We start from the raw sequence: 24,950 nt of genomic DNA on the forward strand, positions 1-24,950 counted from the left end.
AAATCGGTTAGGCCTATGCCATCCATCCATCCATCGGTCACACTTCGCAGAAGAGGCGGCTGAGATCTAAGGAAAGAATTGAGGCACGCCGACAGTCGGCATGACATAATGCGCCAAATAGATGGCCCGATAGAAAGATACAAAGATAGAAAGATACTTTGCGCAATGAAGATGCGCAGCTCCCCGGTAGCCGCATGCATTAATATAATTGACACAGAAAGCCCAAGCTGGGCATTAATTTGTGCACCGCACGCAGCCTAAAAAATAAAAACTCCAGATGTGGGGAAAGTCCAGGGCAATCCGGTGGATGGAGTCGATTCTTGATGGATGGCGGCAAGTGCAGCACAGTTTTGCCACTCGAGCGGATCGATGGCAAGTGATTTTGCAGCTGCCGATCAAAGCGCACAACAGCGTTGACCGGCTGTATCTGTATCCGTATCTTCGTCTGTGTGGCAGATACTATCTGAAAGCTCGCTTCCTGGTTGCACCCAGAACACGCATTGTAAGCCAATCGCCTCAATTAATTGCAACTAGGCGCAAAGCCCGCACCCAGGGGATTCCAGTTTGGCCAGGGGTTGGGTTGGAGGACTCGGCATTGGAGTTGAAGTCGATGGATGGGGCTCCAACTGGCTGCATCTGCCAGCGGGTCTGTGGCATTCTTGGCATTCGTGTGTGAGCGAATGAGCCGGGGGAATTGATATTCAATCTTTGTGAAGTACTCTAGCAGTCAGGGGTTAGTCAACTTTTTGAAGATACTTTATGTATTTAAAATAATTTCGAGAAATTACTTTTAATTATATGACAATTAATGGAACGTCATTATCTTAAAATATATTTAATTGCAAATCACTTTATTTAAATGCCACTTACATTATGTTCTTCAAACGAACTTAATCAAATAGTTGAAGATAGGTGTGTTAAATATAGCAGAGTTTAGCAAGCATAGAGCATTGCATATTGGTGGTTGCCAGCTAGCCAATTATTGCGCTTCTTGTTTGCTTTGATTTGATCGCCGATGCGGCTTTTGATGGCATGCATTTCATTTGCCGCCATTCCGAACTAATGGCGGCGTCCGAAGTTCGAGGCAGACCGCAATGCCCCCGAATGGCGACGAATGGGTGCCAAACACATGTTTGTTTGTGGTCCCCTCTAATTTGCCCTCTTGGCGGGCGATTGATTGATTGATTGATTGGCACTTTTGATGGCAGCGACCTGGCGTTTTTGGCCAACATTTGCATTTCACCTGCAAATGCAGAGCATTTCCCGTTCTATTTATATGATACCTACTCAACTATATGATACTCCTCCTCTTGCAGCCTTTTGATTGAGCCAAGTGTGGCAACATCTATCAGCAACGGCAGCCTGACCATCGAGATCGAACGCGATGTGTCCAAGGTGACCAGCTGGGAGCCCATCGTGCTCGACGTGCACAATGTGAGCATCTCCAATGTCCGGGTGATCCGCTACCTTGAGGATGCCGCCGGGAATTCCAGTGAGGAACAGGACTTGGATTTCGACAGCGACTACGGGGAGGACAATGCCACGTTTGTGATTCAATTGGGCAAGGCTTTGGCGGTGGAGACCCAGCTGAGAGTGCTGCTCAGTCTGGATTTTGTGAGCCAGGTGACGGATACACTGCAGGGCGTCTACAAGACCAGCTACACCAATCCGGACACCAAGAATGAAGAGTAAGTCAAGCCCCACATCTCCACGAAAGTTCATCTTCTAAAGTTCCCCTTACTTTTTAGATGGATGATAAGCACTCAGTTCTCGCCCGTCGATGCCCGTCGCGCCTTTCCCTGCTTCGATCGTCCGGACATGAAAGCCAACTTCTCGATCAGCATAATCAGACCCATCCAGTACAAGATGGCCCTGTCCAACATGCCCAAGTCGGGAAGCCGTCGCTTCCGCCGAGGTTTCATAAGGGACGATTTCGAGACCACGCCGAAGATGCCCACTTACCTGGTGGCTTTCATCGTGTCCAACATGGTGGATTCGCGGCTTGCCAGTCAGGACAGTGGGATGACGCCGCGAGTGGAGATCTGGACGCGACCCCAGTTCGTGGGCATGACTCACTATGCGTACAAGATGGTGCGAAAGTTCCTGCCCTACTACGAGGACTTCTTCGGGATCAAGAATAAGCTGCCCAAAATCGATTTGGTGTCTGTGCCGGACTTTGGATTCGCTGCCATGGAAAACTGGGGACTGATAACCTTCCGCGATTCGGCGCTACTGGTGCCCGAGGATCTGCAGCTGGCCTCCTCATCGGAGCACATGCAGGTGGTGGCCGGAATCATTGCTCACGAGCTAGCCCACCAGTGGTTCGGCAACCTAGTGACCCCGAAGTGGTGGGACGATCTCTGGCTGAAGGAGGGCTTCGCCTGCTACATGAGCTACAAGGCGCTGGAGCACGCCCATCCGGAGTTCCAGAGCATGGACACTCTGACCATGCTGGAGTTCAAGGAGTCGATGGAGCACGATGCGGACAACACCTCGCATGCCATATCCTTTGATGTGCGCTCCACCAACGATGTCAGGCGGATTTTCGATCCCATCAGCTACTCAAAGGGCACCATTCTGCTGCGCATGCTCAATTCGATCGTGGGCGATGTGGCCTTCCGTTCGGCCACTCGTGATCTTCTAAAGAAGTTCGCCTACGGAAACGTGGACAGAGATGATCTGTGGGCCATGCTCACGCGCCATGGTCACGAACAGGGTACTCTGCCCAAGGATCTGAGTGTCAAGCAGATCATGGACTCGTGGATCACCCAGCCCGGTTATCCGGTGGTCAATGTGGAGCGTCGTGGTGCTGATCTCGTGCTGCGCCAGGAACGCTATCTGCTGCCCTCCAAGAACACTGCGGATCAGAGCACCTGGTTCATACCCATCACCTTCGAGACGGATGAGCTGCGCAAGGGCGACAACATACCCACCCACTGGATGAGGAGCGAGGACGAAGAGGAGCTCATCGTGGGCAATGTCTTCGCGCATAGCAGCAACAGCGACAACGTGATCTATCTGAATCTCAACCGGCAGGGTTACTATCGTGTTAACTACGATATGACCTCTTGGCTGGCGCTCAAGAAGAACTTTAGCACACTGCCCAGGATCACAAGGGCCCAGTTGCTGGATGATGCACTGCATCTGTCGCAGGCGGAATACCTTACCTACGACATACCGTAAGTTTGAGAAGTAAGAAAAGTAATGGAATTATTAACATAAAAAGCTTTTGCCTTTAGGTTGACCTTCCTGATGGAGCTGTTCGATGCTGTGGATGATGAGCTGCTGTGGATTGCTGCCAAACCTGGTCTTAACTATCTGATCTACAACCTGAAGAGGGAACCTGCCTATGAGACCTTCAGGGTAGGAATCCAGTGAAATTAGTAACTTTTAGAGTGTCTTATAATATATTTTAACCAGGCCTTCATGAAATTCATCGTACGTCCCGCCTTTGATCACTATGGCCTGAATGAGCCGGACAATGAGTCCCACTTGCAACTGAAGCACCGCGCCCTGGTGGCCTACTTCGCCTGCAAGTTCAACTACGATCGCTGCACCCAAAAGGCGCAGATGAAGTTCCGCGAGTGGATGCGTGATCCCAAAAACAATCCGTAAGTTTGTACCTGAAATGCAAGATCTTATTATAAACGATGCTATCATAAATCAACAGCATTAAGCCAAACCTCAAGTCTGTGATCTACTGCACCTCCTTGGCGGAGGGCTCGTCACCGGAATGGTATTTCGCCTACAAACAGTACAAGACAACCACCAGTGCTTCCGAGAAGGAGGAGATACTGACCTCGCTGGGCTGCACCACCAAGCCCTGGCTGCTGTCCAAGTAAGTTACTAGTTTGATCCATCAAAGACCTAAGTCCGATGTGCAACAACTTCGCAGGTACCTCAACATGACCATCAATCCAACATCGGGCATACTGAAACAGGATGGCGCCTTGGCCTTCCGCGCGGTGGCCTCCAATGCCATTGGTCATGAGATAGCCTTTGATTTTCTGCAGGGCAACATAAAGGAGATTGCCGAATAGTAAGTGATACTTTGTGTAATATGTTAAGTGTACTTAAATTTTTTTTTTGTTATTTCAAAACCAAAGCTATGGCGATGGCTTCTCCACGCTGTCCGAGATGATCAAGTCGCTGACCATCTACATGAACAAGGACTACCACAAGCACCAGCTCCTGGACCTGGCCGCTACCTGCCGCAAACTGGGACTCCATGCCGTGGAATCGGCCATCGAGTTGGCCCTGGAGCAGGTGAACAACAACATCTACTGGCGCAGCCACTCGTACCACAGCCTGAAGAACTTCCTTGAGGGGATCGTCAGCGAGTTCCAGATCAATATCTTTTAGGGGAGCATATGGAAGTTGGAAATGGGGGAGAACTCAAATTGATTTCAACCAAAAACGCGATTTAGTTATTGTAACTATTACCATTATTTGTATTCGTGCAAAGGCCTCAAATTAATTTAATCAAACGAATTATTTGCGAAAAGTGATATAAACGTGTAAGTTAGCCAGCATAATTTAGGTAACCGATTTACTTTTTGCAATTGTATATTTATTTATTTGTAAGACCCGCTTCTTTTGCTTTTCGGCATTGCTCTGCAACGTTCCTACTAAAAAATAGAAAGCAATCGGAAAATGCATAGTTCGAATAACTCCCATTCATCACTTCAGGCATCAGTTTAAGTCCACAACACAATATCTGCCACGAAATATCTAAAGTGTAAAACCTGTATTATCTATATCTATATCTATACTTATGATTGTCAAGTACTTTGTGTTTGCACACCTTTAGATCCTAAGTGAATCAATCTAGCACTAAGTAAACCAAAAATCTATTTTGTAGTCGATCCTATCAAGGAGTTTAAAGGTCCTGGAAGGAAACTGAGCGAAACTGAAACTGAGTGTCCTTAGTACATGGTTTAAATTGTTTGCTAAAGCAAGAGTAGTACACACACAACACACAAATATATTTATTAATGTACGAGTACCTATTATGTATTTTGTAAAGCCCAACACGGAAATACTTGTATTGCTGCTGCACAACCATGTAAATAAGTTTTAAAGCTTACACTAAACACTTAAATAAACTATGTATTTACGTAATTTTATTCAAAACTCTTCTTTAATTACTGCTCATTAACTTTGATTTATTTTGGGACTTTTGAACTTGGCGGTTGAAGAAATTAAATCAACTGTTTGTGCGGCCCTGAAATGCAGTATTTATGACAGTACGGTCACACTCAGATCGTATCGATGTGGCGTTTCATTTCCCGCCGTTCCTCTTTTAAGGTAATGTTTTAAAACTCTGATTTAATGGATATTTTATGTGTTAATATTTTTATAAACGAATAAACATGTATCATTAACCAATCCTCATACTTTATAAATATATAAATAAATTGCACTTGATAGCAACCCTAAAAATTGGTTTTCAAGATTTTTCTGGGTTTCATAAACGGTCTTACTATCAACTAAATTTTTGTAAACAAATATTAACACAGCTTGTATATTAGAAAAAGTAGGTATATAACGAAATTAGCAACAAAATATGATAAATTAGGTTACCTAATAAATAGCAGACCTCTTCGTTGACCTTTGTGTTATCAATCATTCGAATACTTCGGTGTTTTTTCTGACACCCTAGAAACCAGGCTTTGTTTTGAAATCCGTAGTTCAAAGTACTCAAACTCAAACTTTATGCAATTTCATCTAGTGAGCAGAAGGAAGTGGGACGCTTCCGAAGAGGACAGATTCATTGACATCTGGATCCACAACTTGCATCTGTTTGAGCCTGGCAAGAAACTGACGGAAACCTATGCGGAACTGGAGCCCTATTTTCTAGATGTTGGCGTGGAGATCAATGTCCAAGGAATAAAGTCGAAAATGGAATCCCTGAAGCGGAAGTATTTCAAGTCAGTACATAACTTTCAGATGGAGAATCGGTTTGATAATCTCTGAGATTTTAGTTTGCTACACTCCGACCAGGAAGACCAAGCTATCACCTGGAGGCACTTCGATGCGATGGCTCTGGTGGTGAGTGCAACTGCCAACGAGGTGAAGGATTCGGAATGGAAGGACTATACGCAGCCAGCAAAGACGCCTCGTAAGAATCCATGGAATTCCAACAAGGGGAATGTATCTAATCGAAGATTTCGACATTTCAGATAAAACGCGTTCCTCTGTTTATATGAAAAATCCCGCACAACGTATCAAATATGGTTCGTAACTCATAAAAGTTTAAATTGTGTACACTCTAAACGGTTTTCATTTCTTTATAGAGACACCATTCAAAACCGTCTTCGTGGATGAAAGTGCTGTGAACTATTTTGACAATGAGGAAATGCCCAACGCCAAAAGAGTTAGGAAAAGATTCAGCAAAAGTAGCAACGTTAGAATAAAGGGGCGAAGAGTTTGGCAGCCGGCGGAGGAATGCATATTCGTTGATGTCTGGGAAAAGTTCGCGAGTCACATACAGAGTGATAGGAAGAAAATGGATGTCTACAAGGATATGCATAATGAGCTGCAGCTGCGTGGTGTTGGTATATTACCGGGCGATATTAAATCCAAAATTGAATCACTTATGCGCACGTTTAGGTAAGAACTTTATAAGCCTATTATAGTCTTATATTTCATTACCAATAATTGCAGAGCACAGCGAGATTCGGTGGGAGATAAGTCCGAGTGGATTCATTATTCGAAGATTTTAAAGATCCAGACTCCTATTGATTTCACCAAGCTGGATGTATTTTCCGAGCACAGTAGCAGCAACGCAGACGATGCATCCTGGTTCAAAGAATTGGAGCCGAAACCGGATACCGATCCTATCAGCCATCCCCCGAGCTCTAGCGATTCCGTTGTCAATCAATTTGACAATAAAACTCAGCCGAGCTCTCCCGCGTGCAGTGAAGTTGGTTTTTGGTCTGATCCTGAACCCAGCCACTGCAAGGTGTCTATTGAAATGTTGGACCAAGATGAGTCGACAAAGCAGTTCGAATCTCCCTCCATCGAAAAGCATAAGGCTGCTGAAGAATTTAGTCAATTTGTAACAAAAGAGCTAGCTGTCTTGAATGATGATTTGCTAATAGAAGCAAAACGCCAAATATACAATATCATATGTCTCATGCAGAAGGAACAGAATGAAGTAAATAAAAAATCATATTGACCAATTAAACGTATCTTTTTTCGAACTTAAAATTAAAAAAAAAATCATTAAGGTTCTACCGAGATTTGAACTCGGATCGCTGGATTCAAAGTCCAGAGTGCTAACCATTACACCATAGAACCTTGATACGGAGCACGCTGCTAAATGACACTTTTATGTTGCGGGCACATTTTTTTTTGGTTCTATGGTGTGTCAAGAAGGGGGTTGAAGATAAGGAAACGATAGTGGATTTTATACGTTCAGTTAAATATTTAGAATGCTTTTGAAACAATCTAAACCAAAGTGTCACTTTGGCATTTTAGGGATATCGAATAAGCACAGATGTTTGTTGTCAGGCAAGCCGGTAAAAGTTTGTTTGATCGATATACACAATATTGAATAAAAACATCGAGCTGCTCCTTTATTTATTTTAAATTGCAAAGCCGAAAAATGGAAAAGGAAAAAAAGAAATCTCTTTTGGAAAGATACAACATACCAGTGCACTATTTGGATTTCGCTCATGTGGAAAAGTGCACAAATGCTCGCGAAATGGAGAAAATCGTCCAAATCCTGCGCTCCGGCGAGGAAGGACATTATCCGGACTTGCAAAAATGTGCGGAGGAGAAACTGAAGGCACTGAAACCGGATAGCAAGCTATTTCGCTATGAGGAACAGATAAAGCCAAGCACTGTCCTGGACAAAACCGAACTAAAACCCATCTTGGTAGGTTGTCTTCTTCATTTCCAATAAATATTTAAGGATTAACCTGTATTTATACCTTAGGATTGGACTGACTCCATTAAAACAAAGGACAGTGCTCTCAATGAGCTGAAGAAGGTTAAGCAGGATTTGAATCTTCCATCTGTGCGTAAACTTTCCAAAATCGATTTGGAGAAGCAAAGTGAAGCGGAGAAACCAAAACCAAAGCCAAAGGCTACATCTCAGACCAATACCACGAACAAGGAGGCTCGAATCAAGTCTACGGACTACAGAAAATGGGATAAGTACGATCCCGATGAGGAGATACTGCGCATGGATTTGAATGAGGAACGCGATCAGGAGCAGATAGAGAAAATCATTTCCAGTCACAATAAATCGGTTGCCAAGGAAGAGTTACAGAGCGAAAGGGATTCTCTATATGAACGCCTCCAAGCACAGCTAAAGAATCTAAGCCAGCTGGAGAAGGAGCAATATGCTGAAAGGTAGATATATCTTAGTGCATTATTATATATTTTATATATATATACACTTTTTTTGAAGACATCGACTGCGTGGCAATGAGAGCTTCAAGGCCAAGGAATATGAAAATGCCATTGAGGAGTACAACTGTTCCATAATATACGATCCTGAGAATGCCGTACATGCTTACAATAATCGCGCTGTTGCTCGTAAGTAATCATATCCATAATAATACCCTTTAATTAAATATTTCTTGTTCAATTCATTCGTAGATCTCAAGTTGAAGAAATACTTTTCGGCCATATCTGACTGCCAAGCCTGTCTGCAAATCGACCCGATGAATATTAAGGCACACCTTCGTATGGCTGAGGCCCACAATGCCGAAGGAAGACATCTTGAGGTAATTATTTTGAATACTTTCATTTTTTTTTAAAGCTAAACCTTTCCGTTTCAGTCTCTAAACGCTTACAAAAAGGTCCTCGACTTTGAGCCAGATAATACCATAGCCAAGAAGGCCGTGGACAAGCTAACTTCGATGCTGGGTGAGGTGGCTCCGTCCTCTGCCACTCGTTTGATAATTGAGGAGATCGATCCTCCGCAACTGAAGACTTCCGAACCCAAGAAGGTGGCTGAGATAAGTGACCCAACTGTGGTCAAGAAACCCGAACCAGCCGTCTCGGCAAAGAAACCACCACCCATTAAAGATTACGATCTAGCCGAGTTGGTCAAACCGAATCGCATGGTAAAAAGCAACTTGGTGTCAGCCGCCGAGGCCTTGGGTAATAAGTTGCAGGCCACCAAGGGAGGTGCTGCTCCCAAGAAGCCACAAAGTCCTCCTATGACACCAAAGGAAACCTTACTGCGTTTGCCACAGGACAAACTTAACAATAGCAATAAACTTCTTATACAGGAAATTTAGAGAACTGCATGCAGTATATGCAGCGTGATGTTTTTACGATTGTAAACTTGTTTAAAAATATATGTAATGCAAATAAATAGTGGAAAAATCACTCCTTCGTTATGATCTTAACCACCAAAAAATGAAATCACGCTGAGTTGTTTGTATAATTTAATTACAATTTCTTTTAATATACCGTTGAAATATTTGTCATAAATTTCGTTTTTTACAATATAACTTGTATATTTGGTTTTGTCGTGTGCTATCCGTAATTGTATTGATGTTATTTTCAGCATTTTGTTCATCATCGTATTGTTTTCATTAGATTTGGATATAACTAGACAGAGAAAGATTAAGTGCTGTTGGATTTGGTTTAGAGTCGAGTGTACGGTAGCAACACTAATCAACACGTACATTTAACAAATCTTTAGGAATTTCAATACATTATAGTATAATAATTTATAAAATGGAAATGTAGCATTAAGATGTGTTTGGTATTGTTGAAACTTTGCTTAATAGATTAGCCCCATTTAAAATATGCAACATAACAATTAACAATTTCATAATTCTTCTATATTATTCGTTATTTGTTTTGTGATCTCAAAAGCGTTTATTTCTGATAACCTTTGAACGTCACACTCAGTGATACTATTTTCATATATTATTGATATACATATATATATTAAATTGTGTTAACATATTTCAATGAACATATGCACGTACAATATGCTCGGTTTTAAATTATCCGATGAGGTTGTGGGCGATATACACGGAAATAAAGCTAGGAACTTAATCAGAGCTAAACTAGGGAATGTTGAAACACCATTGTATACTGGAGCGATGCGCACATATAATGTAAGAAGGTGAAATGAGATGGAACTGGCTAGTGACCCCGTTTACTCGTGGGCCTGAGACTCCTGCTGGACGAGCTTGAAGCGCCGAGGTGACTTGATGGATCCCTGGTGTCCGAACAGCGACTTCAGCTGTCCATTGTGCGTAAGGACCTTGCGAATGTAGCGCGACACGAGGATCTGCGGACGCTGTTTGGGCGAAAAATAATATGTTCAATTACATTCCATTGAGAGGGGGAGTTAGTCTGGATCACCCACCGCTTGCCACTCGTTCATGACCTCCTTGGGCGCGTTGACCTGATCCCCATTGAGGCGGTTCAGCAGGGCCACACACACCACCGCTGCCTTGATGCCGGCATGGTGGGTCAGGGCCGCGAAGATGGTGCTCTCCATCTCGATGTTGACCACGCCGTTCTCGCGCAGCTTCTCCAGATAGTCCATCTTCTCGTTCTCGCTGAAATCACAGAATGCTCCGTCCAAACGACCCTGGCCCTCGTAGAAATCGTTGGTGCACAGCGTCTTGCCAATAATGGTGTCGTACGGATCATCGGGACTGGCCAGGGACTTTAGCTCACGGGCCAGCTTCTTGTCCAGCTTGGCAGGACGATGGATGGTCTTGCCGAGAATGGTCTGCAAAACAAGTGACTATGGTCATCTATCTCATTTGAGGTGATATTTCAGCCATGACTTACAAACTCATGGGAGTTCCTCAGCTGCCCATCGAGGGCATCTTCGGTGATGATGACGGTGCCGCCGTCGACGCCAATTCCTCCGCACGTTCCTATCCTGATGAAGACGGGATCCTTGCACTTGGCGTGGTACATCAGCTTGATCATCTCGTGCATCAGGATGCTGACCGAGGGCGTTCCCATGCCATGGCTGACGCAAAGCACCGGGCCCACTTTGTACATGGAGTAGCGATATGAATAGGCGCTGATGTCCTGCAGCTGGGTGCCCGCTGGCAACTTGTAGCCAATCTCGTTCATTATGAAATGGGCAAAATTCTCCATTCGCTTTGGTGTGCCGCCCATGCAAACGAACTGAAATTAAAAAGAGTTCACAGACGGGTTAATTAAGTGAGCTTATAAAAGGGAAATAACCGGCCTTGTGTCTCAGATTTGTAAATTACTAATACCGCTAGTCTTGTAATCTATGACTATATAATTATTTATATAAAAAATACCCTTAAGTGTAAATCGCAAATCGAACCAGTACTAGATTAGCGCATTCATCTATTTATTGAGTTTATGAATCTGACTAAGCATATAATTAGCTTAATTGGCAACAGCTAATGAACTCGTTTCGATAGTGCCCCACTTGACTTAATAACAATCAAGGTCTAGGTCTGGGTCTAGTCTCCACCACTTGTCTTTACCCGCCTCAGACTATGAATAATTCAGGAGATCACTCACCTTAACGTCGCCAAACATCTCCTGCAGGTCGTGGCTCTCGCTGCCCAAGGCCAGGTGATAGAGGATATCCTGGTCCATGAGCTCGATGTTCGAGTTGCGCAATTTGACGGTTCCATCGGAGTACCTGCAATTAAAGCGAACGCAAACCAAATTAATGAGGATTAAATTCTATTCGCCGCCAGCGGAGCCATAAATTAACGCCCACTTCAGGCCAAGAAATGAATGAGTTAATTACTTTCAGCTGTCAGAAGTAAATCACACTTAAAAATGCTCGTTTTCTGATAAAAGATAAGGTTATCTAAGTGATTCCTAGAACAAGCCCCCAAAAGTGTAATCAGTGGTTGGGCAGGAAGAAATTCGTCATCGCTGAAATAATTATTTATTTTTTAGGTAATGATGAGCCAAAACATATTATAATGAGCTCATTTTTATGAAATATACGTTAGTTATACACACAATTTTGTCACACAATCGTGAGTAAGCACTATATTTGAGTATTTAATGGCCACAAAATGTCAGCTTCAAATTTCGTCTTTCTAATCAATATTTGAATCAGAATTGATTCGTGTATTAGTGACTATATTTATAGAGACCCCCCATGCGATGTAGGGGCTCTAGAGAGCACAAATACCCAACCAAAATCATTATCAAGTGCGTCAAACGGGGAGTCGGAAAAAACATGTTGGAAGTGTGAGCAAAACAAAAAGCAAAATCAAATGAAAACCCCGTGTAGTCTTGACCTTGATTGATAAGCGCTAAGTGAATATATTTCGTAAGCACTCCGGCAAACATCCGATTGAAGCATAACTCATGATTTGATGAGTTCGGAAACCGGATAGGATGAAAAGTGAGCTGTGAAATGAATACAGGGTAATCGAGTAGGCGTCACACCCACCGTTCTGTGCAAATATTTTGCCAACTGGCGTTATTTGCTCAGATGAAGAGCTGGTTTTGTGCCAACACAGCGATTTGACATCGGACAAACTATAGATTGCAGACTGCAGTGCACAGATAGATTTGGATTTGCAATTGTTTTCATTTCTCAACAGAAAACGGCTGTTATTTGTTGCCAGGAACTGAGAAATTTCCAGAGCAACTTTCTCGCGCCAAAAGTAACAACTCCCGGCTGTCTTAAGAAGCAGCTGCAGGACGAAAACCGGTTTCAGCATCCTTACCGCGTTATTTTTTTCACGTACGCATCGTCCGTCTCGTCGTCCTGCAGCGAGGACCTGTGGGCGCAGTCATAGTGGGCCTTAAAGTCGTGCGTCTGATTATCGGTAATGGTGGGCGGCATGATGTCACCTCTCGAATGTCCTTTCACTCACAAACTCAGAAACCAACTAACAACTAACAGACGAAGGAGCAGCCAGCGAGCCGAAACAAAACTAGTTACTCGTGTAGACACGTCAACGCTTCGAGCGAGACTGAAAAAATTGCTTGGGTTTCGCCGGGCTTTATATAGGCGGCTTCTGCTGAGCTGTGTAGATAAGACAATCTTCTCGGCGAATCGGAAGTTATGCTGCGCAATTTGATAGTGGAAATGAAAATATATTGCACACTATATGGTCGTGTAATAGATGCCTCTATGGAATTGCATACATACGTACATACAGATTTTTATCAGTTCAGAGCGACTTATGATGCATCACTAATCAAGTGCAATTGGCCACGAGCCTTGAGGCGAAATTGCAGCCGAGCATAACGGATTTGCGTAATTCAATTATTGCAATTTCGCTGCTTTATTCGCCGTATGAACAGGGTGTTCGATCGGGTCCAAGCAGCCGAATCATTCGTATAACATTTCAACTTTAAATTCATGCAAATTGGCTTGGAATTTTTGGTTTTGTATATTTTAAACGGGTTTTTAGCTACCAATTTCGCTACACATTCTTCAACTCTGATATTTGCAAATCAGATGCAAATAAGACCAATTCGGTATATTTTCAATTTTGCCAACAATTGGCCACTAATCGTATAGAACTAGGCACCCTGTTATCGTAACTGAAAGTTACTCCACAAAAAGAAATATTTCGCCATGGAAAAGAATGTGAGCAGCGCAACTACCACTATTGTAGGCCCAGTCAGCACTGCGTCATCTGATGTCGGTGGCTTTAATTTCGAAGTCAGGCCATTAAATATACATAAACAGACGACAGCGAAAGACAAACGAAAGAGGAGCTCAGTGTCCACACACAGATACTCCTGCACTCACACAGGCAAACAGAAAGCGAAACAATCAGCAAAGAAAAGAGCGAACTTAAACAAACAAAAAGAAAAATAAATAAAAATGGGTAAGGCTGTAAGATATCTGTTACCACCATATATGTATATATATTAAAAAAAACGAATTTTAAATTGTTGACATCTAAATTTATTTGTATATTATATATGCATATACATTTATTATATTTACGCATATATAGTACAACGTCTTGTGGTGCTACCTAGTGCAATATACCCGAATAATGCGCAAATAGGAGGTACCAAAAAAAAAAAGAAAAGAGCAAAAGGCAAAAACAAAGCTTAGTCAAAAGCAGTCTAAAAGGGGGCTCGGCTATGTTGGCATAGCAATTCACAAGAGGGAAAGAGAGCTGGACAGAGACAGGGAGGCAAGTAATAACAGAGACAGAGAGAGACAGCGCAATTGCAATAGAAAGAGAAGTTGGCTTCTATGTACGTGACGCGGCTCACAATTTGGTTTTTGAGGTCGCATTTCGGCGGTGAGCAGAGTGCGGCAGCGGTGGAATTCACTCAATGGCCATACTCGTAATTAACTTGGCCGATTCCCCGTAACTACCATTAATGGACTTTACCAGCTGCAAAGCCAAACAAAAATCGCCGTTTATATAAGCCAAAACTATGCGAGACTTGCTGTGATATTCGTTTGAATGGCCAGTGAAATAAAGAAAACTCATTAACCAACACAAATCACGAAAAGTGGTTCAGTATAGATATTCAAGTTTGTTTTCGTCATATCATCGCTGTAGTGCTTCTTGAGGTACCCTTTGTAATTTGAGATGAGTACGCAATCGTGGCCATTTCAAGTCGTTTCTTTGGGTCATTCCACTTGGTTGGTTACCATGGGTAAGCTTGACTGTCACTGGCAGCAACAAATGTCACTGCCATGAATCTAGTCTTTCCTTTGTGAGCTCAAGCACTTGATCTATTTATGGGTGACCCAGTACGTCTTAGGATGTGGCAAGCTAGAAACAATTTCTATCCCAACTAACGTAAGATCTGTCTCATTTTTCTTAGAGTGAAAGTTCATAAATCCAGAATCGATTTCAATGTTTGGCAACTTCTTGGAAACAAGCGAAAGCTTTTTCCAGCTTAGAGAGAATAATGCATTAGTCACGTCACACGGCAAACCATTAATCAGAGGGCTTTAAATGGATATCCTTTAAGACTGTGAAGCCCATTTCAACCGTACCTTTCGCTCATTCCTCAACAAAAGGGGAGAAATGGAATTGCATGGACAAAGCTATTGGGCTGTTCTGCAGGTCTCAGATAAGATATTGCCGGGTAATTACTAAGGGCCACAGGAGGTGAAAGTCAGGCGGAAGGTCATGCCAAGTCCAACAATGAGACGAGAAATGCAAATGAAGCTGTGGACAATGCAGATGGCTTATGAAAAGGGATTACTCAGCGCACCCGAAAAGAAATGAGAAATCGGGCGAAGAAAGCAAAAGTCAGGGCCAAGTCGTGTCGTCATCCCAAATTGCATTACTCACGCACCACTGGCCGCGAACCAAGGATCGCACCCACTCCTTTTTGGGTGTGGGCGTATTGGCAATATGGCCCTTCAACTGGCTGGTGGCATATGCCATGGGCCCGCCCGAATCGATAATTGGCTCTTTATTGTTTCGCCGGCTTTGAACTTGCGACTACTGTGCGTATGAGCAATGCCAGAATGGAGCAACACCACCCACTCCGAGGCGCAAGGTCACTGAATGCCTGTAGAGATAATAGAACGCCCCCGTTGGCTGTTACCCATTTATATTCGCACTTTGCCGGCAGGGAATGTGCAAGATACTGTGTCTGATCTATCCTATTTATAGGTCTCAGTTGTGGCTGACATAATAATTCTGATAGCTGAATGAGAAAGTAATTAAAGGCAATTTGCGGGTAGCCGCTATTATGCGATTATGTCTAAACCAATTAATAACGATTTGTGTCATTGGGAAAAGGAAGAATTACTAATTTATTGGGGAAGGCAAATCAGATTACAGATTAAACGCATTTATGGAAAAGTTTCATATTCCATTTATACGTAATTTATATTAGTTTTTAGTCCTATCACAGTAACGTAAATTAAATTCTCATATATTAAATTTGGTTTTTATATCCTCGTATTTAGAGAAATAATCTACATTATACTTTTAGGCGGAACCCTTTTTACTCATATGTAGATACTCTAGATGGATTCTTATAGATTCTTGATATATACATATGATTTTCCTCTGGCAAGCTGTAAACAAATTGGCAATCCACCTTGCGAGTGCAAATTGCTGTAACACCCGCATTACCAACTTTTTTACCCCCCAACAATTGTTGGCATATTGTTAGTCAGCTGAGAAGTTTAGTCACAAAAGTTTTTATTTATAGCCCCAGCAATGTTGGTGCTCTTCCCCCCAAAACTTGCAGGCGAGTAAAACAAAAACTTGGAATTAAGTCAGCCCAAGTTGGGGCCATGCTGTTAATTTCAGCCAGAAAGTTAGTTGCGTGGTGTGGCGGTACTTGTACTTACTCGTCGAGCTCCTCCTCGGAAAGGGAGGCACTGTTTCCGGTGAGCAGCAGCGACATCTTGCGGTGGGAGCCTGCAAACAGAAAACGAGGTGCGGGTGAGAAATTGAAACGTAAATGGAATTTTAATAGCGCGTTATTCCAATGTGAAAAGTGGCAGCATCTTTGGCAAAGGCCATGCTAAGTCCATTTAAATGCGTGCCACATTCGGAGGCCTAAACAAGCTTTGCCGTAGGCTGCAAAAAGGGGCAATAGCAGGGAAAAAGGGACTACACAGAAAGAAATCTATTAAAATTCATGAAAAAGTGTAATTGAAAAAGAAAGCCACATTTAAATGTATACTAATCCCACAAATTGAATAAGTTAAGATGTATGTATATATTCATTTTATAGAAAACTGAATGCGTTTTTGTATGTGTACAGCGGAAAAGCGGAAAGTGCGCACAAAGCATTTTGACAGCTTTTAATTTAAAAACGTCAGGGAAACGTCACGTGCCAACATCAATGCGAGGGTTCGTGTGTGCTGAAACTTGGGGGATCGTTTGGGGGACTCCTCGGAGTCCTTGAAATGTTTGCAAACCCAGCCGGACCGGCCAAATGTTTCAGCTTTTCATTCTGCGAAGGCTTATCCGCTGGCACTTTTCGCATTATTTTGGCCCCAAGATGGGGCACGTTGCGCCAACATGAAATGCCTGCGCCTAAAAGTTGCGCCACACTCTGCACCGAAAGTATCTTTCTGTGTTGGGTGTAGTTGTTGTTGTTCGCTGGGCGAAAGTTCAAGGCCAGCCACAATTAGCTTGACCAGGCAGCCAGCCACTCAAAAGCGCCGAAGGGTAGGGTAGGGCAAATGCGGAGTCCTCAATTTGTCCACTTTGTTTATACTTGTTTTCCAGCAGTGTTTACTCGGCTTCTGGCTATGCCTTGAATTTGAAATTTGGAGAAAGGAAAGCAGATGGAACTGTTGCATACTTTTTGGGACTTAGAGGCATCAGGGGATTATATTAAGAGATTTATTGAAAGCTTCTTGGAAAAACAATTATAGGCAGGATATTGCAAAGGTATTTTCTGGAGTTTAGCAATTTTTGGGGGTGGAACTTAAACGAGTATGAACTTTAAAAGATATTACATGGGATTTATGGGAAGAAACTTACGTTCAATTATACTCTTTGTACTAACTAACTAACGGACTAATTGGGAATGAAGGATGTTAAAAGTATCTTTCTAAGCTAATTTAAAGTTTGCGTCTCCACATCATGAATCATCCCTCCATTGACAACGAAGATAATCCATTTTAGTGTCTGCACAGCTTGTTGACCCATTAAAGTGGATATAGCCTTGAAAGCGTTTGCTGAACCATTCCAATGAACAACAAGCCAATGAATGCAGATAGAGCCAGCTGATGGTGACAGAATAGGAGGTACACAATGAATATAGGGGTAGTAAAAGGAGAAGGGTTGATACAATTACTGTGTTCCCTATTCTCCCGAGAACTTTTTTTCAATTATATCAAGAACCCTCGTTGGCTAGCAGATGTTTCCAAGACAGTGCAGCAGTCGCATCAGCTGGCTCGTGTGTATCCTGCGACACAGGATAAGACCAAGAATCGAGCTATTGATTTTCTCCGCAGACAGCATTAACAGAGAAAGTTTCTCGTCTCACACACACCGTACTTGGCATATATTTATTGGTGCTGTCGTTTTTCCCGCTCCACTGACTTACGTAAAGAGTTCTAGGTGTTGTGTTGTTGCCTCTTGGCTGCAATTTGCCTGATATGCACCAAATAAAGAAAATCGCAGCACTATTATATCGCGTTGCCTTGTTACGATTTTCTCGTTGGTATTTCGATTGCTGAATTGCTTTGTTTATCTGCAGGCACGTGAAGCAAACAGGAACGCTTTCTTCCTCTTCTCCACACTCTCTTCTCTTCCGATACTAAATCGCAATGGCAAACGGACAGAAGAGCGACGAACAGAGCTGCGCGAGGTTTCGAAACCAACTGACTGAAGGGGAGTCCCACACAGCGAAATGGCTCGACTTTACTCGGCCCAAAAAAATCGCTCACTCTCTCGCTTTTCACTCGACGCTCTGAAGGAGGAAGCGGCGAATCGCAGACTCACTCGGATTTGGACTCGGCCAAGTTTGGCCAGTGTCCGGGGGTTATTTAATTATACGGCCCCACAGCTAAGCAAGCAAGGCCAATAAAAACTGTTTACAATTTCTTGGAAATCTCACTCGAACGAGAGTGTAGGATAGGTGAGAGGGCGTTTTTGGGCTGGCTAATGGTTTTCTGTGCAACAGCTGCTGCGCAGACCATTTTACACGCGCTGCGCCTCCGTCTCCTAATTAGTTGGCCTACAGGACATGAGCTGACCATTAAAGCTGAATTAAATTATTTTTTAATGTGCACTTATGAACCTTAAAGGTGTTGAAAACTGAAAAACACAGTAACTGTCCACTTGTCGTATACGCAACCTGAGTGATGTGGGGGTGGACGTTGCGCATACGCCATGTGTGCCACATCATAACTGCCATGTTAGGCAAACACACACCACACACACACACACACCAAGTCGGTATTTGTTTATTCATTTTATTCCGTTTTATGGGGGTCGTAAAGCGTTTCCCATTCGAGCGGATTGAGGAATTTATTGAGCAGAAATGTAAAGGATTTTCTTAATGGAAATGCTGCTGAATACATTAGAATGATTTTCTCGAGTTGAAGGGTGCGTAAATTCATTTAAGTGTGTCAAAATAAACAGGGTAATGTTTTGGATTTTTGTTTATATTAATATAAAATATTGTGCATACTTTTCTTTTTAGCGGAAACAATGTGATGCTTATTTCTCACATTCCCAATGGGTAATGTTTTATAGGTGTTTACCAGAAAAACTTTTTGTTTAGATTTTTAGAAGCTATATCTTTTCAATGCCAAGGCATGTATGAGTTCAATTAGATGAAAATACTGTAAACAAGCCAATGAATTCTGTAAATTTCCCTTCAGATGAGATCACATCAGTCCGGTGGTTTTAATTAAATGTAATCAATAGCCGGCTTGACTTTAACTTGACATTGACATTCAAATAAATTTCCCCTGTTCTCTATCGCTTAATTTCTAAGCTTTCACATACAGCCCTATGTATATATATACACATACAGCCCTATGTATATATATACACATTCATGCCCCAAAACATCGCCATGGTTGACTGCGGCCCAGACGGAGATAATAAGTCCAACATGACACGACACCGACATGGGCAGTAAATTCGAATTACGAGTTACGGTGGGCGGAATGGGCCCTCCCCCAGCGAAGAAGAGGAAGAGCGAGTGGTGCCAGTAAAACGGTGACTAAACGGTTCGCCTTCATGGATTTTCGACAATCGAACGGCGGCTCCGCTTCGAAGGAGCTAAAAAACGTCCATTTACTCAAGTGACAAGAAAGAAATCTTCATAGACATGACCTGAAATTTCCATTCCACTGCATAATAATAATCATCAGTATTTTATGCCGCGAATCACATCGTTTTATATCTCATGGGGCACGCAATTGACAAGACATCGCTCATACGCAACGTTGGCTCAACAGTTGAGAGCCCGGCATATGGTGGATTTAGGGATACGGACCCAGCCCAGCCATTAGGAATTTTAATATCTGGCGCGTGTCAAGCACTACGAAAATAAAAGGGTCAATTACATTTAACCTAGGCAAAGGGATGTTTGGAAAACTTAAGTTCCAAGGTGGTATGTCATATTGAAACCCCATATAAAACAACTGCAAACTATAAATATGTGCACTTTGAGCGACATTTGAAGGACAAGGTATACAATCGAATATATTATTTAAAATTTCAGTTTGTTGGGCAGACAAGCAAGAAAAATGTACTATATTTTCATTTGTTGAATCGATATTATTATTTTTAGTGTGCATTGCTCCTTATTCACTGGGCCCCTGCAGGATATTTCTCTCAAGAGCCACCCACACAGACGCTCATTTCGTTGATCTGCTTGACAAATAAATACTGATGTTTCCCCACCTCGTTGACACGACACTTTGGATGAATTTTCCATTTCCATTTCCATTTCACTTTGCAGGCAGGAAAATGTGACGAAGTCGCATCTGTTGTTGACCATTTCCGCAGCGAGTGTCAACAAAGCCTACCAAGAAGTGAGACAAGCGTGTTTTTGGGGCGAGGAACTTGCGGCTGGGGCGAACCCGGCATGCAGGATACCACCACGCCCACATTCCAGCACGCAAAAGCGGAAACGCCGCCCCTGGATTTCCGCCCCCTGGACTGAGTGCTCGTTACGTAAGCGCACAGCTCTCTCTTCTCTTCTCTTCTCTTTGGGAGAAACAAATTTTCTGCATCGCAGTGCGTTGAACTTGGCCCAATTCAACGCAGCTTTGAGTGAGTTTCTCCCCTGGCCATTTTCTCCTTGAGTGTTTGGGCCACCTTGCTCATTGGGCCCACCCCTGACTCCTGCCCAAAGGAGGCGTCAAACTAAGCGCTAGCGTTAATCTCCTCCAGCGCTTATGATGATTATGGCGTTCGGGCACGACTGGCACTGTGGGTACAAATCGCTAAATGGTTAAAAAATAAAATATTTTATGAACAAGAAACTTATGACAAAATCAGAAACATCATTTACATAATAATCTACAAAAATTTATTGCTGCATGGGATATTTGTTAGTATATATCTGAAATAGAACAAATTATTGCGTAAAAGTAGTGAATCAACCAAAATAAAAAGTAATAGACAAACAAAATTCAACATAGAGAAGAGTACGCCACTTTAACTGGAAAACATTATCATACAAATTCCTATGCTTCCTTAACCTGAGCAGCCCTCACCCATTCCGCCACCTTTTGTGGCCAGTAAGGATGCCTGTGGTAAGCCGAGAGCCTTCGCTAATGACATCCCAACCGCGAATTCCCAAGAGGGAGTGTCGCTCATTAATTTGGTTTGGTGAAAGGCGGGAAATGAAACTCAAGACGCGCTTTCGTTTTGCTTTTGTTGTTTTAAAGATCATATTTACTTCAATCACAGCACAGAATACAGAGAATATTATCTAATGGTTTACTTGTCGCTCGAAAGGAAACTGGAAAGGAAACTTTAAGGAAAAACTATTTCCATGTGAGTGTGAAGTGTGCGTAGAGGAAGTAGCGTGTTGGGTGTGATGTGTTTCAATATGTTTTTGGTGGCTGGCGAGGATAAAAGTCGAGAAGGATAAGCTGCAGAGAAAGTCGAGCTAGTGCGGAAAAGAAGTGAAAATTTCAAAGAAGCAGTTTTCTTATGTGTAGGGTTTTATCCATATAGACTTGTATAATTGTTGACATGTATGTATAGAGGATTACTCTTTTTTTGTTATTTTGTGGGCATTTTTCACGCTAGTTTAAAGTTTAACACACAGCTAACATTTAGAGTATTGTTTATACGCCTTGAGGGCAATAATGCAATTACGTTTGTATATAGGTTGATGTATACTTATTACGTTGCTAGTTACAATTGTTGACTGGTTGTTAGTTCTACAGTAAGATCAGGTTGTTGAAATGTTTGTCTCGTAGTGGTACAGTGGTTTTGAGTGGAGGTCGAGTCACGTCGAGTCGTTCATGATTGTTGCGAGTTGCAAAGAAAGGCATTAAGAGCTAACTAAGGACTTTCAAACATTAAAACTTAGATTACATTATTACAGCTAAACATAATCTCAATGGAGGTTTTGTAATTAAATAACCTTGTGCTATTAAAGCATGTAGAATGGTAAAATAAAATTATCCTTAATAGCAGCAGTGTTGAGCACATGTATAACTCCTCCACCATCTCCTTCTCCTTCTATTAAGAGTAATCTTTTGTTCCAGTTTGGATTCGATTCTGGTTAGGAAACGCGATTGTAAGAATTAAAATTCAGCCTTCGTCCCTTTGACTAAAATGTTTCACTTCCTTGTTGTAGTTTCAGCCTGTTCAATATAAATAATCGTGCGGAAAGACGGCGCGTGCGGGCAGGTAGCAAGGATCATGTTGGTTGCGGTAGCGACGCGCCAGGAAAACAGCCAGGACCTGTGGAAGGAAAGATCAATTAAACAGTGCTCAGCAGAGATTCAAGAATTTAAATGAAATGAATGAACTCAAACTAGCATATAAACAATTCTTACCCTTGGTCTCTTGTTGGTTTTTTGCTTAGTCAAAGAGTAGGCAGTCGGGTGTTAGTACAATTTTTGTCGAAAGTGTTAAAGAAAGTGTGTTGAGAGTAAAGGGAAATATGTTTCTTAGCTGATTGCTTGCTTTTTGGGTTAAACGCTTTGCTCTCTCCTTCTATATATATCTCTCTATAATATGTATATATGTCTAAAGTTGTATATCAATTACGAACTAACACATTACGTACATAGTTCTGCGGCAATGTGATTTAATATATATGTATGTATATATGTATCTGTAGATGGTATAAATATAAAGGATGCTTGTATATGTATGGTATGTCAGCCCCAAGGGCCATGAAATCTTTCATCGCAACATTAAACATTTAGCAGAGACAGAGCAGATATACATGCACTAAAGAATTTTTGAATGTTTCTGTATCTGGAAAATGTTTATCTTTCTCTCGACTAGCTTCTAATTTAGAGAAAAGCGCTGGGCAAGCCCCGCGGATCCTTTTGATTGCGATAGCGAACTGTTAGCCAGACGCCGACGAACTAAGTGCAGCATGTGGGGATTGGTTTGATAGGAAATTGGATTACTTAAATCAGATATGCATTAATTTGCACTTTACCTCAGTGAAGCTGAAGAAGATGCCAAGACCGCCGCACAACTTGAATGCATAGTCGATCTTGTCCTCCAGTAGGGGTCCACAGGGTTCGCAACGACAGTCCGGCTCGGAAGAGTGGGCACAGCACTGTTGATTGATCAGCTCGCATGAGGGCTCATTGGGCGGGGGAACCACGGAAGTAGTGCTCGGTGCGGTGGCATTAAATCCGCAGCACTTCAGGCTGTCCTGCACCTGTTTGCGCAAATCCGTGGGCACCGTCATCCATCCTTGCTCGGCGAACTGCTGCTGCTGCTCGGAATTGACAGCCAAGCAGGAACTGGCGATGGAGAACTGGATCAGGAACAGCATGAACAGAATGATCATGTACTGAAGCCGCAGAGAATCTAAAGGTTAAGGCTAAACCGGGTAATGCTTCTACAAAATATAACATTTGCTTTCCCATGTTTCCACTGGGGGTCACGTTGTGATACCCTCCAGCTGACGTCATGGAAGCACAACAAGCGAGGCGGCAGCTACAGCCACTGAGGCCCACTCATAATTTCAGTCATTATGGGCCCGCTTTCACTGCGGAAGTGGGTACTTGTCTAAGTACGCTAATTGTTCCACATGCCACGACCTTCGTGGTGGGCCACAATAGCGGTCAGAACAATAGCAGCGCTAGGATATGAAAAAGGTCCTGCAATGAAGCTACCAACTTTTCAGTGCTTTTAACTTTAAAGAAATGTTTGTTAGCCGTATCCTAGTTAGATCTCTGATTTAAGCTTTTTTAATGGTGATTTGATGCTGTAGGTCCCTGCTTTCATAAGCTTTATACTTTGAACGGTTAACTATCATTTAAATACCCTATTAATAATTTAAAGCTATAATCTTGCTGCTATTGTATTGACCACGACTGTAGCTGCCTGCTATGTACATGTGAGCACTTGTAAATTGATAGGCTTTGTGGCAAAAGGATACGAAGAAGAGCATCACTTGGTGGTGCTTGACGGCTCCGGCCAGTCCCAGCATGGAAATGCATATGAGGATGACACCGCAGGCCAGGATCCCGCCCACAATCGGCAGGTTGGTCACGATGGAGGCGGCACGCGCGTACACGCCCACTCCAATCAGCAGGAATCCAATCATCTGGGGGTCGCTCGCACACACACACACAGGCAAAGCAAAAAAGAAAGAAAGAAAGGAGGCAAATGAAAAAGGACTCAAGGATTCTCGTCTTGAGGGCAGCAACAACAAATGGCCGAAAGGTATGTATACGCACACACACACGTGCAGATTGCACCTGGCACCGCAAAGGAAAATCAATACATATTTATGTACCGAAATGATACGAAATCAAATTATTCATTTTCCATTGTGGTTCTTGTTGTTGCTGCTGCGGCCGTTTATTCATTGTTACTCTTCCGTGTTCGTTGTTGCTGCTTTTGCCTTTGCACAACTGTTGTTGTTTTTCCTTTCATGTTGTTTGTGTTTGCGCTTACCACATACAAAATGTTGAGCGCAATTAGCGCGTTTTTCGAGCAGGTGAAACCGCCGCACATGATTTATGTTTGTTTATTTTTACTGGCTGCTAAAGAATCTGCTTAAAACGAATTTAGCTAATTGAATTTATTCCGTCTACAGAAGTTTTCACTTTCAATATAGATATCGATTTCGATATCGATACGTTGTCCAGTAACTAAATCGATTGATTTCCTTCAGTGTTATCGGAATATTTGAAATCGCATTATAACTTTAAAGTAAGCTCAAAAGACACAAAAACTAAATAATTTGTTGATAAATGAAATGTGTTTTCTTTAAGTTATGTTCTAAAGCATACTAATTGTTTTACACAAGCACCAGTAGTAACGCACATATGAGTCTTATCGATAAGTTTTTCGTTTGACTCTGTGTTAAGGCGGTTTTTTCAAACATTTAAGTAAAAATTTAAAATGCTGTGTTTTTAA

At 42.6% G+C, this 24,950-nt stretch overlaps 5 protein-coding genes and 1 non-coding gene across 11 annotated transcripts in view; 3 read left to right on the forward strand and 3 right to left on the reverse strand.

Annotated features, from left to right (window-relative positions):
- LOC6729795 (aminopeptidase N) overlaps window positions 1-5,126 on the forward strand; it is a 29,043-nt gene extending 23,917 nt beyond the window's left edge. For all 4 annotated transcript variants that reach the window (XM_039295412.2, XM_016177631.3, XM_039295413.2 and 1 more), the window contains 7 exons: window positions 1,317-1,688; window positions 1,749-3,179; window positions 3,240-3,363; window positions 3,421-3,611; window positions 3,671-3,838; window positions 3,896-4,039; window positions 4,107-5,126. In XM_039295412.2, the coding sequence (XP_039151346.1) occupies window positions 1,317-1,688; window positions 1,749-3,179; window positions 3,240-3,363; window positions 3,421-3,611; window positions 3,671-3,838; window positions 3,896-4,039; window positions 4,107-4,362 (2,686 nt within the window). In that variant the 3' untranslated portion in view covers window positions 4,363-5,126. The remainder of the gene's footprint in view (window positions 1-1,316; window positions 1,689-1,748; window positions 3,180-3,239; window positions 3,364-3,420; window positions 3,612-3,670; window positions 3,839-3,895; window positions 4,040-4,106) is intronic.
- Window positions 5,127-5,435: 309 nt separating this feature from the next.
- On the forward strand, window positions 5,436-7,189 carry LOC6729796. Its single transcript, XM_016177633.2, has 6 exons — window positions 5,436-5,536; window positions 5,732-5,930; window positions 5,985-6,121; window positions 6,183-6,236; window positions 6,297-6,612; window positions 6,667-7,189. Coding segments are annotated over exons 1-6 (1,221 nt in total). The 5' UTR covers window positions 5,436-5,535; the 3' UTR covers window positions 7,181-7,189.
- Window positions 7,190-7,230: 41 nt separating this feature from the next.
- Window positions 7,231-7,302, reverse strand: Trnaq-uug. The gene has a single exon. It is a non-coding gene; the product is annotated as a tRNA-Gln (tRNA).
- Window positions 7,303-7,501: 199 nt separating this feature from the next.
- LOC6729799 (sperm-associated antigen 1) lies at window positions 7,502-9,348 on the forward strand. The gene is made up of 5 exons (XM_002105066.4): window positions 7,502-7,882; window positions 7,943-8,361; window positions 8,420-8,547; window positions 8,611-8,738; window positions 8,793-9,348. The coding sequence occupies exons 1-5, from the start codon at window positions 7,610-7,612 to the stop codon at window positions 9,255-9,257; spliced, it is 1,413 nt and encodes a 470-aa protein (XP_002105102.2). The 5' UTR covers window positions 7,502-7,609; the 3' UTR covers window positions 9,258-9,348.
- Window positions 9,349-9,394: 46 nt separating this feature from the next.
- LOC6729800 (uridine phosphorylase 1) lies at window positions 9,395-18,247 on the reverse strand. 2 transcript variants are annotated; one of them, XM_016174615.3, is made up of 6 exons: window positions 17,962-18,247; window positions 16,247-16,316; window positions 11,500-11,623; window positions 10,780-11,127; window positions 10,346-10,717; window positions 9,395-10,276 (listed from the first exon to the last, which is right to left on the reverse strand). In XM_016174615.3, exons 2-6 carry the CDS (start codon window positions 16,300-16,302, stop codon window positions 10,133-10,135), a joined length of 1,044 nt encoding a protein of 347 aa, XP_016036485.1. In that variant the 5' UTR covers window positions 16,303-16,316; window positions 17,962-18,247; the 3' UTR covers window positions 9,395-10,132. The 2 variants fall into 2 exon arrangements, with proteins under 2 accessions (XP_016036485.1, XP_016036486.1); XM_016174616.3 differs by lacking the exons at window positions 16,247-16,316; window positions 17,962-18,247 and adding an exon at window positions 12,675-12,933.
- A 2,999-nt stretch (window positions 18,248-21,246) lies between these two features.
- On the reverse strand, window positions 21,247-24,677 carry LOC6729801 (tetraspanin-13). Of its 2 annotated transcripts, XR_001599875.3 has the most exons (5): window positions 24,486-24,677; window positions 23,965-24,132; window positions 23,011-23,373; window positions 22,394-22,933; window positions 21,247-22,298 (listed from the first exon to the last, which is right to left on the reverse strand). XR_001599875.3 is itself a non-coding variant. In XM_016174614.3 (4 exons), the coding sequence occupies exons 1-4, from the start codon at window positions 24,543-24,545 to the stop codon at window positions 22,203-22,205; spliced, it is 687 nt and encodes a 228-aa protein (XP_016036487.1). In that variant the 5' UTR covers window positions 24,546-24,677; the 3' UTR covers window positions 21,247-22,202. The 2 variants fall into 2 exon arrangements, 1 of the variants encoding a protein (XP_016036487.1); XM_016174614.3 differs by lacking the exon at window positions 22,394-22,933.
- Between the last annotated feature and the right edge of the window lie 273 nt (window positions 24,678-24,950).

The sequence above is a fragment of the Drosophila simulans genome, chromosome 3R, assembly GCF_016746395.2.
Source record: "Drosophila simulans strain w501 chromosome 3R, Prin_Dsim_3.1, whole genome shotgun sequence".
NCBI lineage: Eukaryota > Metazoa > Arthropoda > Insecta > Diptera > Drosophilidae > Drosophila > Drosophila simulans.